Source organism: Piliocolobus tephrosceles, chromosome 7 (genome assembly GCF_002776525.5).
Source record: "Piliocolobus tephrosceles isolate RC106 chromosome 7, ASM277652v3, whole genome shotgun sequence".
Classification (NCBI taxonomy): Eukaryota; Metazoa; Chordata; class Mammalia; order Primates; family Cercopithecidae; genus Piliocolobus; species Piliocolobus tephrosceles.
In genome coordinates this window covers 107106072-107122408 of record NC_045440.1, presented here as the reverse complement: position 1 = coordinate 107122408, position 16337 = coordinate 107106072, and the positions used below count along the sequence as shown (strand labels likewise).

General features: G+C 34.6%; 1 protein-coding gene across 12 annotated transcripts in view; it reads right to left on the bottom strand.

The window, feature by feature from the left end:
- Positions 1-16337, bottom strand: part of RIMS2 (regulating synaptic membrane exocytosis 2) — a 775110-nt gene that overhangs the window by 554550 nt on the left and 204223 nt on the right. For 5 of the 12 annotated variants that reach the window (XM_031935888.1, XM_031935887.1, XM_031935892.1 and 2 more), the window contains one exon: positions 5649-5660. The exons of the other annotated variants lie outside the window; for them this stretch is intronic. In XM_031935888.1, coding sequence (XP_031791748.1) covers positions 5649-5660 — 12 coding nt within the window. The remainder of the gene's footprint in view (positions 1-5648; positions 5661-16337) is intronic. 12 annotated transcript variants of the gene reach the window in all.

Here is a 16337-nt window from a genome sequence, read left to right as displayed (position 1 = left end):
AATTATCACAAGAAGAGAAAACCAAACACCGCATGTTCTCACTCATAAGTGGGAACTGAACAATGAGATCACTTGGACTCGGGAAGGGGAACATCACACACTGGGGCCCATCATGGGGAGGGGGGAGGGGGGAGGGATTGCATTGGGGAGTTATACCTGATATAAATGATGAATTGATGGGTGCTGACGAGTTGATGGGTGCAGCACACCAACATGGCACATGTATACATATGTAACCTGCACGTTATGCACATGTACCCTAGAACTTAAAGTATAATTAAAAAAAAAAAAAAAGAAATAAAAAAAAAAAAAAAAAAGAAATAGCTGAGACTGCATAATTTATAAAGAAAAAACAGGTTTAATTGGCTCACAGTTTCTCAGGCTGTACCGGAAGCATGATTCTGGCGTCTGCTCGGCTTCTGGGGAGGCCTCAGAAAACAAACAAACATGGCCTCAGGAAATATGCAATCATGGCGGAAGGCAAAGGGGAAGCCAGGACATATTACATGGCCAGAGCAGGAGCAAAAGAGAGGAGTAGAGAGGTGTTATACACTTTTAAACAAGTAGATCTTGTAAGAACTCTATCAGGAACAGCACCAAAGGGATGGTGCTAAACCATTCATGAAGGATCCACCCCCATGATCCAATCACCTCTCACCAGGCCCCACCTCTAACACTGGGGATTACAACAGAACATTGATCAGCGATACAAATCCGAACCATATCAAGACCTAAATCAGGTTTTCTAAGTCCATTTGTGCATTTATTCTAAATATGTAAGCAGGTGAATGGTTTTTAAAACTATAATTTTAAAATTATAATTTCTAAACTTAGAATTAAAATTATAATTTTATAATATAATTTTAAATTTTATAATTAAAATTATATTATAAAATTTTAATTTTAATTTTAAATTAATTTAATTTTAATTTTAAATTTTAAAATTTAAAATTAAAAAAAATTTTAAAATTATAATTTCTAAACAGAATTAAAATTATAATTTTATAATTATAATTTTAAATTTTATAATTAAATTGTATAATTAAAATAATTTTAAAATATATAAAATATATAATTTTTAATATATAAATTTTTATATATAAAATATATAATTTTTAAAATTATAATTTCTGAACTTAGAATTATACATTCTAAGTTTAGAAAAAAGATTCATAATGTATAATATATTCAAACAAATAGTCAGTAGTCTCTTTCTGTCTTTTAAATTACTCAAAACTCTTCTAGCCTTCTAGATTCATTTTGTCCCATATTCTTATTGAATAGTATGCTGTCTGAATAATACAGTCCAAAATACTTCTATGTTGCTGATAAAGTACTCTGGATGTTTGTCTAATTTCCTAGTTAAACAATGTAAGAATGCTGGTCTTCGTCAGGTTTCCAATACAATAGGTCTAATGGTAGTAGTAATATATAAACTTGTGTTTTTTTATGAGTTTGCTATGACAGACTGTTATATTCAGTTTCTAGAATGATTTTGTTAAGGTGATTTACATGTTACTGTATTAATAAATAGAAGTGCAAATGCAAATAAATTAATCTACCACTGTTAAGTCAGTATTTACTAGAATGAAGCTCCAGCTCCACACAGCCATTGCCCAGATGAAATGGAATAATCAAAAATGATGTAATTTGAAAAATACTTTTAAGTATATGCTAAATTGCAACTCTATATGAGAATAACAATGAGCAGCTAGAAGAATACATAGGTTATGAAGGCCTATGTGTTTAAATTATGAAGGTATAATGTGCTTAATCAGAAAGTGATTACATTGAAAACACAGAGCACCTTCCTCTGAATATCGTAGCTGCAGCTGCAAACCAAGAGATAACTTGTATGCTTCTGAAATGTGAGAATTACTGCAGATCATATATCACCCTTCCACAACCTTCATTTCAATAATCATGATCATTAGTAACATTATTCTTGTACAATAAAAGTTAACAACCTGTTAATACCAAGTGAAATTTTTATCTAGTGTTGTCTCAAGAGATACCAATATCCTAAGAAAACTAATAACTGTTGTAAAAAGAGAAAAAGGAAGAATTTAACACCCATATTAAAGTTGTCTTTCTATAAACAGATGATATGCCTCTAGATATGATATTCACTCTAGACAGTGAAATGGGCTTAATTTTGTTCCAAAACTTTAATTTCATGTGGTTCTCACTAGACATGCCAAGGTCAGTATTTAGTAATAGATGAACAGTTAGATACATGTTCTGGCCTGTGAGAAAATAATTTACCATAAAGCGTAAGTTTACTTATTTGCTCTATGCATCCTAAAAGGTCTGGGAAATGTAAAATTATGTTTAAAAATTTTCAATTCTCTTTATTTTGATCCTATATAAAATAGAATAATAACTGAGGAAAAATTCAATCTCTAAGACCAACATGTTCATAGTAATTTACTACTAACAGCCTGAGGCTATTTATATGTAATAAATGAGAAAGTATGTTAAATGATCCTACTTCTTAAAACATGTATAGAGGCAAAAACGTATAGATGAGTATTGGGCAATGATCATCATGCACTTCCTTTACTGCACTTCTGCATTTCTGAAGAAAATCAACTCTAGATGTTTGTATGGCTTCCCTGCTGCACACTGCATATCTTACTAGTGTTTCCATTAGGAGTATTTTTAGGTATAAGAAGCAAAAAAACATTTACTACTGGTGACAGAAACAAATTTGGGAAGGGAATATTTTTCTGACATTGGGAAAAGTATCTGATTACATCGAATCAGTGGCTCAACAATGTCATGACTAATGACTCCAGTGCTCTTGGCCCTTCCTTCATCATCACAAATGGCTGGTCAAGTCAAAACATTACTTTTGTACTAAAAGGTTGTGCCAGCTACATCCTTTTTTTAACTCACGACCTCCTAGCAGTCCTCAAATACTTTCTTATAACTCATTTGCTAGAACTGTGTCACACAGCCATTCCCAGTTACAAGGAAAGCTAAGAATAGTTTATATTCTTCTAGTGGGGACTGCAAGAGGGAAGGAAGTTAAAAATGTCTGTTGGAGGAGGGGCGCAGTCGCTCACGCCTGTAATCCCAGCACTTTAGGAGGCCAAGGCATTCTAGATCAGCCGGGCCAACATGGTGAAACTCTGTCTCTACTAAAAATACACACACAAAAAAAGTACCCGGGGGTGGTGACGGGCACCTGTAATCCCAGCCACTTGGGAGGCTGAGGCAGGAGAATCGCTTGAACTCGGGAGGTGGAGGTTGCAGTGAGCTGAGATCACACCACTGCACTTCAGCCTGAGCAACAGAGTGAGTGACCCCCACCTTCCTCCCCCCCCACACACAAAAAAGGTTGTTGAGCCATTGAGCAGAGTCGATAACAGTCTCCTTTTTCAGCTCTTCAACATTCCATATGTATATTTTGCATGTAATACATTCACCTCCTCCCTAAAGGAGGTAATCCCAAAGTTTCATCTAGTTATAAAATCTAATTCCAAATCCAGGATCTCTGAGGAAAAACAAATCTTACCATCATGGCCCAGTGTGCATCATTGTGAACCACTCAACTATACACTAGAAGACAAATTATACCTGTTCCCAATTCACCTAATACACAATGATTGAGAAAAAACAGGGTAACTGTAATAAAAACTCTCATTCATAAATACGAACAATCATAAATATACAGCAACAACTGTCCATGGCACACAGCAATCCATATATGAACAATAGCTTAGTTTCATTGGCTAGCCTATCTGGCTGCCCCTAATTGAGCTATCTAGATATTTTCCCTTGGTGACTGTCTTTCATATCCCTTGATTCTACCTTGGCAGAATGTCCCTTGCCCATTATCCTCCTTGGCATTAGATACAATTGGGACTAACAAGTATACTCTTCTTAGAGTCTGTATGGCATTCACATCCACTGCTAGAATATACATCATATTGCTAGCATGAGTTCAAGAGCTTCTATATTGCCTTAGAAGTTGAAAACTCAGAATTTGCTATCTAGACTTAGGTTTACTTTAACCATTAGCCACATGTGGTTATTTAAATTAAAATTAAAGAAAATTTAAAATTCAGTTTCTCAGTCAACTAGCCACTTTTCAAGTGTTCAATAGCTATATGTGACTAGAACATACTGAATTGGATACTGAAGATGTAAAACATTTTCATCATTGCTGAAAGTTCTATTGAACAGTGATGTATATAGTATTATAAAAAGGCCTGCTGAATTTTATTTGCAATGTCCCAAATCCACACAAAATTATACTTTTATCTTGTAGTCAATCTTTAGTTTAAAATATAGACTGCTAAATTATGAAATCTTATCAATACATAAAAGTCATTTCTAAAGCTGGGTTTTATCATCATTAAGTACCTCATTTCTGGGGCAGGTGTCAGAATTCATTACGGAAGCCACAAACAATAATTAGACCATTATGCATCCTGCATTAACTCTGTACACAAAAGTAGCACCAGATATTCTAAAGGTTATAAATTGCCTGAATTACACTGCTTGTGAGTCAGAAAATCAGGTGGGCTGGTAGATAGCTTATAGGTTCTCTAGGGAACCTGCCCCAGATCAAGGATGATGCATAGTCTGGGACATGTCTACAGAAATTGACCCATGTATCTTCAAAATTGCATCTAAAATTTGGTAGGATTCCTACAGGTTTTTTTTTAAAAGGAAAGAAAAAGAAAGAAATTGCAGTAACCTTTCTTCTACTCAGAGATTTTATTCTAAGCCCACATTCGATATTTGCCACCATCTACATCATCCCCAACTGAGTAACTAAAGACTTGGAGGGGAAGAAAAAGGCTCCAGCTGGTAAAAGAAAAAAAAAGAAGACACTATTTAGAAACTATCAGCTGAATGATATTCTCTTTGAGTTTTATGCCAATTTGAAATGGGTAAACTTGAAAAGTCCTCAAGTTTAAGTCTGACTCATCCAAAAGAATCAGATAAAAGGATTTTTATCTGTATTTGCAGGGAGTCATCAGTCTCCATGGCAAATCCAAATTCAAATCAGATCACTAAGGGCACACACTAACAGATTATTAAAACCTAGCCTGTAGTCTAGTCATATCCACCTGAGTATTTTTAAAGTATAAATATATCCAATATTTAACATGAAGATAACAAGATAAACATTTTACCAAATTCTAAAACATATGAGAAAAATAAAATACATGAAATACTTATAATCAACTGCCAAATACATACTTCAGAAAATTCATATTCAGCGTTATTACTTCATTATTACAACAGTTAAACCTTTATACTAAGTCAGAAAGATAAGATTTTAAAACCTTATCAGTGCAACGATGAGTTTAGCATAAGAGAAGATTATAGAAATTTTATCACAATGAGGAATGCTGAGGTCTCCTTGAAAAAAATTCTAAAAAGGCAAGCCTCTTTAAAAATGAAATAATCAATTTTTTATCTATAATATAAAAAGTGTAAATAATTTAATGTAAGTTTTTCAGTAAAACCAGATAGCATGCTTAAATATGCCATAATGTTTAGCAATGACCATGCATCATAACTATAACAAAACACTGAGAAGTATATAAATTAAATATAGCTATAAAATTAAAACTGGCAATAACAACAATAAGGAAAAACTAATATTAGACAGAAAAAAAGACTCTAACCACTTTGTCCTCCTGGAGTGAATATCCACGAAAGCAAGTTAGAAAAGACAGAAAAGACAAAACAAAAAAGAAATAATTAATTCCATTCTTAAAACAAATAAGAGTTTTTACAAGTTTTTTTAGTGAAATTAAAATTCTGAAAACGTCTAAATTACATTTTGACTGAAATATAAAATTTTAGATTTTAAAAAATTTTAGGGGGGGAATTTTTTTCCATACATTTCATTCAATTCAAGCAAAAGCATGCTACATAAGAGAATATATTAAGATACATAAACAAAATAATTTCCATAAAAGCAATTAAATATCCAAACATTGGAAAAAAAAGAAAGCTCTTTCTACAAACAAAATCAGTTAAACACTGAGCTCAAAAGACTGAAAAATGTTTAAGAAAAAAGTTTTATATACAAAGACAATAAAAAACATAGCATCAATGTTTAATTTCATCATATACTATTCAAAGTCAATAAAATGTAATTTTACATGAATTATACATATTGCTTCTGAAGTTTATCTCTGTCCCAATTGTCTTTTATACTTAATATAACTAAAAAGAAAACCTTTTTAAAGTCATTATGATTACCACTGGTAATTTGGGGTCACTGTTTCCCAATATTATAAGTGTGGAAAAGAAAATACGTATTTTAGTCAAAAGGTCATTTAAATAAACTACAAAGTAAACTCAATTGTTTCATTTCTCTTTTCTTTAACATAAAGTAATAATAACAGTGAAAGTGATAATGCAATAATAATGACTGATACAAGAACTTACAATAATTAAAAACCAAATCATGTGTTTTGAGATACCACTGTTTCTTTGAAATATGGGTGATAGTACAACATTTGTGACTCAGAGGAAAGACAATTGCACAGTCCTATCTTAAAATTCCACATTTTTGGGAGCTGAACAATGAGAACACACGGACACAGGGACGGGAACAACACACCATACACTGGGGCCTGTTGGTGGGGGGCAGGCAGTAGGGGTGGGGGACGTAAAGCCTCAGGAAAAATAGCTAATGCATGTGGGCTTAATACCTAGGTGATGGGCTGATAGGTGCAGCAAACCACCATGGCACACATTTACCTATGTAACAAACCTGCACATCCTGTACATGTATCCTGAAACTTAAAATAAAATTAAAAACAAAAACAACATCTTGTCTCACTTCAGATCTTGCACTACAGCCACTCGATAGTGCTGCCTCTATATAATGCCAGTGTCCTTGGTTGATTTTATATCTCTTTTCTCTATAATTTAATTGATCAGCTAATTATTTTAGGTCATAATAACTAGACCTGGAAACTCCAGTGGTAACTTGAAGTATGCCCAGGAATAGTCATTAAAAATTTAATAATATAATTATGTGTTAAAATTTCTTTTAAATAGTTATTAACATTTTATCCTATTTTATTATCTAAAAAAACTGTATACCAACTACTTTTTTCTCATAATCAACCATCCTTATGGCCATCCTTACCATCTTATCACTTCTAATAATCAGTCACCCTTCCTCTCCACAAGATCAATTTACTTTAAGTATTACTCCCAAATCTACCTTCTTATTATCACATATCATTGATTCTATCATTATTTTCCCCCTCTTATATTTCCTCTTGATTGTCATGGCACCATTTCAGACTACATATGACAAAATCATCTGTCAATAATTATTCTTTGTGCAATTTTCCATGATTAGTTCCCCAGTCTCCTAGGAAACTAATGTTAATTTCCCCTCAGAATCCTTCTTCAGATAGAATATTCCATTTTTCTGATCCCTCCCTCTATATCAGTGCTCTATATTCTATAAACTACCATCACTTGTCTTTCACTTCTTGACTACCTTCTCTAATCAATCCAAAAATACCTTTCACCCCACTATAATATTCTCTCTCAGGGCTAGTCTTCTTTTATCCAAGAATAACAACAATTAAATTCTATCTGTATAGGTTTATATTTTTAATTCATCCACAAATTTAGATTGCCATCTTCCATAAAACATTATCACAGTGCTGAGCTACAGCATAGAGCTGTACTTAAACGCAATGCTTACCCCACAGTAACATGCCCATGGTAAGTACACTAGACTTATTTCTTCCATTAATTCACTGACCCATTATGTGCCAAAACATAGAAGCCTACAGCAGTCAAGGGGAATTAAACAGATCTAATCAACTAATAATAACAAACTTTTAAGAGTACTAGACTGAAGGTCTGAAGAATCCAGTGTGGCACAAAAAAGTGAGTGGTTAATTCACATGAGATACCCAAAGAAAGCATCATAAAGGAGATCATGCTTAAATCCAGAAAAATAAGTAAGTGCTCTTCAAGTGGGTAAGAATTGTGGACTGGGAGTGGGATCTAGAGGGAATAAAAGAAGTATTTCAGGAAAAAAAAAAAGGAAAAAAGGCAGAGATAAGAGAAGTGCAAGTAGTATAATCCAGTTAAGACATCTAGAATGGAGTGAAGCTCATCTCATGCCTAGAGTTAGGCAAGGAATACATCAGAGAGTGGTGACTCTCTCTGGTGATGAGGAATCACTGAATCACTTTTAAGCAGAAGGTAAAAATAATCAAATTTGCATTTTACAAATCACTACAGCAGTATTTGAAGGATGTGATTAACAGGCCAAAACTGAAGCAGAGAGACCAATTAGAAGACTGGCCTTAGTCTAGGTGACAGAAGATGAGAACCTAAAAAAGACAGCATCTGTAGTTTACATACAGAAAGAGGAAATGATAAAATCAAAAAATGCTGGGAAAGGAAAGAAATCTGAGATGATTCCTACCTTTCTGGCTTAGATGACAAAGTGGATAGTGGGGCCAATTAAAAAGTTGAAAATTATAGGAGCTGTAGATTTGGGGGTTCTTCCAGCAATAGGAAATACATAGAAAGTCTGTTTGGACTAAGTGAGATTCAGCAGTATTCTAATATATTTACTGAAAAGAACTTAGAAACACAAGACATTAGGCCGGGCATGGTGGCTCATGCCTGTAAACCCAGCACTTTGGGAGGCCGAGGCAGGCAGATCACCTGAGGTCAGTAGTTCGAGACCAGCCTGGCCAACATGGCGAAACCTCATCTCTACTAAAAATACAAATATTAGCTAAGCATGGTGGTGCACGCCTGTAACCCCAGCTACTCAGGAGGCTGAAGCAGGAGAATCACTTGAACCCGGGAGGTAGAGGTTGCAATGAGCCAAGATTTCACCACCGCACTACAGCCTGGACAAGAGTGATAATCCATCAAAAAGAAAGGAAAGGAAAGGTAAGATAAGGAAAGGAGAGGGGAGGGGACGGGAGGGGAGGGGAGGGGGAGAAAAATCCAATGTCCTATTTAATGGATTTTAACATAAAATAAGTTAAAAATAAGGATTATTACTACACTTTTATTTTAACTTCAAAAAACATTCTTTCATTGTTCATTTACCTTTTGCTTATATTTGAAATTAAAGGTTTCTGTTAGGAATCTCTGAAAAGAAATTGGGTGAAGTTAACTAGGTATTCCATTTAAAAGGGATAAAGGAATTCATGACCAATGTCTAACCCACCTTACATGTCTTGCCTGCTTTCCATTTCCTTTGTGCTCCTGTATCTACAGACTGTTTTGCCATCCTGCAGTTTTGGTGATATCATGAATTTTTTATATATTAAACTGTTGTATAGTCTCCTATCACGATTAGAATTCATTATAGATTCTATTATTAATCTTCCTTATATATGCTAAATGAAATCTATCTAACTTGGTACTCACCTTATCTACCGATAAGGAGCTTAACTACTGATGAGCACATCATGTACTAAGCAGTATCCTTGACACCAAGAGATTAGGAACAAGTGGATACCAAAAGCAGCTTTCAAATGTAGATGCATACCTTGCCTTTGCCATATGTCCAGTGAGCTACAAGTATTTTATCTCTAATCTAAAATAAATCTCTAAAACTATATACTCCTCACACATTTTTAAATTAACATTTAAGTTTTAAGTCAGGCATGGTGGCTCACACCTGAAATCCCAGCACTTTGGGAGGCCAAGGCAAGAGGATTGTTTGAGTCCAGGGGTTCAAGACTATTTCCTGGGCAAGATGGCATGACCATGTCTCTACAAAAAAAAAAAAAAAAAAGTATAAAAATTAAGTGGGTGAGGTGGTGTGCACCTGTAATCTCTGCTACTCAGGAGGCTGAAGCAGGAGGATTCCTTGAGCCCATAAGTTCAAGGCTCCAGTGAGCTGTGATTGTACCTCTGTACTCTAACCTGGGTAACAGAGTGAAACCACATCTCTTAAAATAAAAAATGAAAATTAAAGTTTAAATGGTTAGGATGCATTTTCAGATATATTGTATATTGTACAAGTACATTTTAAAAGTGTGATATTATATATATATATATTTCAGATGGGGTCTGGCTCTGTTGCTCAGGCTGGAGTGCAGTGGCAGATCTTGGCTTACTCCATCCGCCACCTCCCAGGCTCAAGCGATCCTCCCATCTCAGCCTCCCAAGTAGCTGGGACCACAGGCACTCACCACCACGCCTGGCTAATTTTTTATATTTTTGATAGAGATGAGGTTTCACCATGTTGCCCAGCCTGATCTCAAACTCCTGAGCTCAAGCGATCCACCCCACCTTGGCCTCCAAAAGTGCTGTGATTACAGGCTTGAGCCACTGCACCTGCCCGATATATTTTCATCAAATCTCAGAACTGCATATTTAGCTTATACATGGAATATATATGGAAAATGTCTACTGTATAACCCATTTGGCAAACCACTCCACACTGTTAAACCATCAAATGTGGCTTTCTATCAAAAAGAGTCCAACTCCATTTTTAAATTAAAATAGCTATTATAATGATTCACAAATGGCCATCTCACATTCAAATTCTAATTCTAAAAACAATCGAAGAGGCAATAGAATCTTGCCAAAAATCTGTTGCCTGAATTAAATAAGGCGCTGCCCCCTTCTATATTTCTTACAAACCCTCTCATTGCTTTGCCTCTGAACTCTCTCTGAGGACAACACATTCTGGAATTGTCACTTTGTGTGGTGCCCCAGAGATTTCTATACCCTGAGCCAATGTACTATATAAAAACTAGATTCAGAATAGGTAAGGTTGAGGAATATACCTTTCTTTTGAAAAATAGAACAATTGTAAAAGTGAGTTGAAAAAGAAAGATTCACAAAAAAGAAAGTGTTCTAAGGTAGATCAGCTTTAAGAACACACTACTAAAAACTTTGCCCTTGAAGTTATTCACACCACTTACTCCCAAAAAGCATTCCTTCCACATTAGTGATATACTATCTTACTTCAAGACTGCTGTAATATATTTCAGAATATAAAGAATTTGTGAACTCACCCAGAGATTCCCGAAGAGAAACAACCCCAAATTGGCAATGTATATTAATATATTTCAAAGAACTTGCTTAAGAATCACTTTCTAAAAATAAAATAAAATTTTTAAAAATCACTTTCCTTTATAACCATTATAAAATTATGTCATTATGCTTAAAATCTGATAATTTATGAAGTGAAAAAATTCATGTTACATTTTAAGTTAAATAATACAATTATGGAAAATGTACATTATTTATTTTTTTCAAAATTAGTGATTAAGCAGGTTGTAATATATTTTTCTCACCAAAAAGCAAAAGAAACAAAAAGTTAAAGTTGCCACACTTTGATGTTTAAAATAATCCTTATTGTAAATTACTTTTAATGTCTTTCTACTATCACTATCCAATCATTACAAAGTAATTGTTTCCTTATAAGGTCATTATTTTTTCACTTGACTAAATATATGGCTTTTATTTATTAAGAGGGTATCATCTTAAAAGGAAACAAAGAGAACCAATATTTCATAAAATTTTGTTGTGTTGGTACTTCCATATGTCCTGCCCTTCATTTATTCTCTATGTCCTAAATGTACCTCAAGAGAATTAATTAAATGTTAAGGATGGCTCCACATGAAAGAGCCTCAAAATTAAAACAAAAGGTTATTTTATTGTGTTCTCTTAAAAGATCATTAAGAGAATTTTTAAATAGCTTTATAATTAAATCATAAGCTATGTAATATTTGTGTTCTCATTATTCTATTTCATAAGCTTAGTAAAACCAGCTTTCATTGAGATTAATCCTTTTGGGCTATGATAAATCAAAGAAATGTATTTAGTACCTGTTGAGAACAAAAGACTTCTACATAAGGCAACTAAGCATGATGATCAAATTTGAAAAAAAAAAAATTAAATTCCATAGTCTTTTTATTTAGAATATAAGCAAGCTTTATACATGACAAGTCTCTTGCTTGAATAAAAATGTAGAAAAACTAATAAAAGAAATCCAGGGATGTCTTCCTTGAGCTAAAATCTAGATTATATTTTATTATCTTTACAAATCCTCAGACTTAAGGAAAATATGAGATAAGTGGGGAGTATTGCCTCTGGCTCCATCCTTCTTCCATAAACCATCCCCATCAGGCTAACCCTCAACATATAAAAAGACAGAGTTGATACAGAAAGCTGCACAGAGGCAGAACCCAACAGAATTCCAGGGGTTTCTTCAAGTCTTCAGTTCAGTAATGATCAGTGAACATACATGTGAGAAAAATACTCAAGGGAATGGGGTTAAAGGAAAAAAAAGAACATCTAAAAGAATTAGAAAGAAAATAGCTGTTCCTACCAGCAAGACTGGAAAAACTCATAATTCATGGGATATTGGTTAAAGACTCAGTCTTTCCTCTGTAGAGGAGAATAATTAGTGTTAAAACTGAGCATTGCTCCAAACACACCTAACAAACCCTGAAAGAATGTGTAAAAGTATCAAACTGTTTCCATGTAGCTTAACTACATCCGAAAGCTCAAGAATAGTTACAGAAACACAAAAATAGCCAACATCCAACAAAGTAAAATATGTAACACCTGTCATCCAACCTAAGCTACCACACATGAAAAAAGTACAAAAAGAGAAAAAAAAAAAAAAAAAAAAAAACCCACATACCGTAATGACAGTAACCAAGCAAAACTAACCTGGACTCAAGGGGGGTTAGAATTACCAAAGGAGAATATTGAAACAATAATTATAACTGTGTTCTATATGTTTTAAAAGTTACATAGAGCATAGAATATATCTTTTTAAGTCCCAAATTAAAATTCTAGTCATAAAAACTACAATGTCTGCGATTTTTAAAAAATACACTGAATTCTATAAAGAGCAGATTTGACATTGTAGAAGACAAGTAAACTTGAATGCACAATAATATAAGGAATACAAAATAAAACACAGGGAAAAAATAAAATTAAAATTAAACGAAAAAATATAAGTGAACTGTATGACAATTTTAAGTTGCCTAATATATTGGGAACAGAAATTCTTGAAGCTGTCTAGAGAAAGTAGGAAACAGTAAAAATATTTGAAAAATAATGGCCGAAAGTCCCCCAGGCCCTCAACTAACCTCAAACGAAAGAGACACAAAGAAAAACACACCAAAAAACCCATAATTTAATTGCACATAACTAGTGTTAAAAAATACTTAAGCAGCAAGTGAAAAAATGCTACATTATGCACAGAAAATCAAAGATGAGAATGATATATTTCTCAACGGAAACAGTGAAACGGAGGAGGCAAAAAAGCAGTGCCTTTAAAATATTGAAAGAGGGCATGATTTAGGGAAGGCGGAGCAAGATGGTGAAAGAGAATCTCCTGTGATCATGTCCCTGGCAAGAACATCAACTTCGAACAACTATTTACACAAAAAATTAAAACATCATGTGAGAGATCACAATACCTAGTTTTAGCATAGTAACAAGAAAAGATGCATTGAAGAGGATGAAAAGAACAGCATTGTCTACACCACTCCTCACCCAACCTTAGAGAGCACAGCCAGAAGAAAGAATATGTGCTTAGAGTGGAACATTAACACCAGGCAGAATTGCACAAGTGCCCTTGGAGGGAGCATTTAGAACAAGTCCTGGAGCTGAGGAGAACCTGCCACCCCAGCAGAAAGAACCCAAATCCCGGCCCACTTCACCACAGGCTAACAAAAGTGGCCTTGAGCCACGAATAAATTTCAGTGGCATCCAGGCCATAGCAACTGCAGTCTTTGGGTGAACCCTGCCACTGCACTGCTCTCGAAGGTTGTGTACTCCAAGTGCAACTCAGCACGAAACTATCTGGTCGTATTCATTAAAGAATGCCTGCATCACTCCTCTCCCAACTTCAGGCAATACAGCGCAGAGATTCCTTCCTCTTAGAGTAAACAGAGGAAACTTTTTCTTACAATTGGGTACCAGCCCAGCTACAGTAAAATAAACCACCAGGCAGGATCCCAAAGCTCCCAGTTGGCCATTGCTTCTGGATGGCCCTTCTAGACGTACCCTAGGCCAAAAGGAAATATGTTGCTCCGGCAGCACCAACCCGAGTCCCAGTCCCGGCAGGTTTCACCGCCTGTTGACTACAATGGCCTTAGCCTTACGTAAACATCAGTTGCAGTCAGGCAATAGTGGCCAGGGTCCTTGGGCAAGCCCCTGTACCGTGCTGATCTGAGACGCCATGGGATTCGAATATAACCCAGCAAGGTGTCACTTGCTATGGTCACAGGGGTGCCGAGTCACCCATCCCCCAACTCCAGGCAACACAGTGCAGAGAAAGACCCCTTTCACTGGGGGAAAAGGGAGAGAAGAAAGCTAAAGACTTTGCCTGGGAACCTTATCTTCCCTAAGTCCATCAGGGTTGGATGGCGAGGATTTGCAGCACACATGGGCTTAGAGTGCCCTCTATTGCTGAAATGGCTACAGTTACCACCGGCTTAAGTAAATACTCAGTACCCTCAACAATTCTTGGAAGACCCTCTGCAGGGCTGGAATAAACAAGGCCAGACTACAAAGACTGGAATAAATACTTAATTCTTCAATACCTAGGCATCAACAAACATACACAGGCATCAAGAACATTCCGAAACATATGACCTCACCAAATTTACTAAATAAGTTCCCAGTAACCAACTGTGGAGTGATAGAGATACGTAACCTCTCAAGCAAGAAATTCAAAATAGCTATTTTGGGGATACTCAATGAACTTCAAGAAATCACAGAGAAGGAATTCAGATATTTCTCAGAAAAAAAAAAGGCAGCATGCAAACTGAACCGATTAAACAACCAAACACATCCTGGAGCTGGAAACATCAATGATTAATAAGAAATGCATTAGAATGTCTCCGTGTGGAATTGATCAAGCAGAAGAAAGAATCAGTAACTCGAAGACAGGCTATTAGAAAATTCACATATGATAAAAAAGAAAATAAATGAAAGAAATGAAGCACACTTACACGATCTAGAAAATAGGATAAAAGGGACAAATATATAAGTAATTGGCCTTGTAGAGGAGGCTGCCAAAGAGATTGGGTAAAAAATATATTTGAAGAAATAATAAGAGAACTTTCCAAACCTAGAGAAAGATGGATATACAGGTACAAGGTCAAAGAATACCAAGCAGATTCAACTCAAATAAGACTACTCCAAGACATATAATAATCAAACTTTCAAACATCAAGGACAAAGAAAGGATCTTAAAAGCAGCAAGAGAAAAGAAGCAAATAACATATAAAAAAAGTCCAATACATCTGGCTGCAGACGTAGCAGCAGATGTAGCAGTCAAGAGGAAGTGAGGTGACATATTCAAAGTGCTGGAGGAAAAACTTGCAACAGAGAACTCTGTACTCAACACAGCAATCCTTCAAACATGTAGGAGAAAAGTTTTCAAACAAAACCTGAGGGAATTCATTACCACCAGACCTATTTAACAAGAAACGTAAACTTGAGTTAATCAATTTAAAAAACAAAAAAACAAAGAAACAATGATCCAAAAAACTCCTGTGAAGGCATAAAACTCACTGGTATAAGTAACTACACAGGCAAATTCAGACTACACAAAAACTGTAATCATGGCATGTAGTATCTTTAGTATCAAGACTAAAAGTCTACCACAAATAATAACTACAACAATCTGTTGAGAGAAAGGCATATTTAAAAGATTAAATTTGAGATAACAAAGACAAAATGGGAAATGAAGCTGAAGTATAGTTTTCACTTTGCTTGCTTGATTCTTTTCTTTGAAATCAAAGGGAAGTTGTCATCAGTTTAAAATAACTTTCTATAACTATAAAATGTATTTTGTAAGCTAATAGAAACCATGAAGAAATACCTATAATAGGTTCACTAAAAATAAAAAGGAAGGAATTAAAATATAATACCAGGGGGAAAAAAATCACTTATCCACAAAAGAAGACAGTAGGAAAGAAAGGAAGAAGGAAGTTACAAAATAACCAGAAAACAAAATTTTATAATGGTAGTAAGTGATTACTGATCAATAATACCATCGAATGTAAATTGCCTAAATCCCCCACTTAAAAGACAGAGAAGCGAAATGAATTAAAAAAAAAAAAAAAAAAAGGATCCAACTATAGGCTGTCTACAAGAAACTCACTTGTTTAAAGACATACATACATGGAAAAGATATTCCATGTAAGTAGAAAACAAAACAGATCAGCAGAAGCTATTAGATTTCAAGTAAAAAGCTATAAAAATGGCATTATTTAATGATAAAGGGGTCAATTCAAGAGATATAAAAACTGTAAATCTATATGTAACCAATGTCATAGAACCCAAATATATATAAGGAAAATATTATTATATCTAAA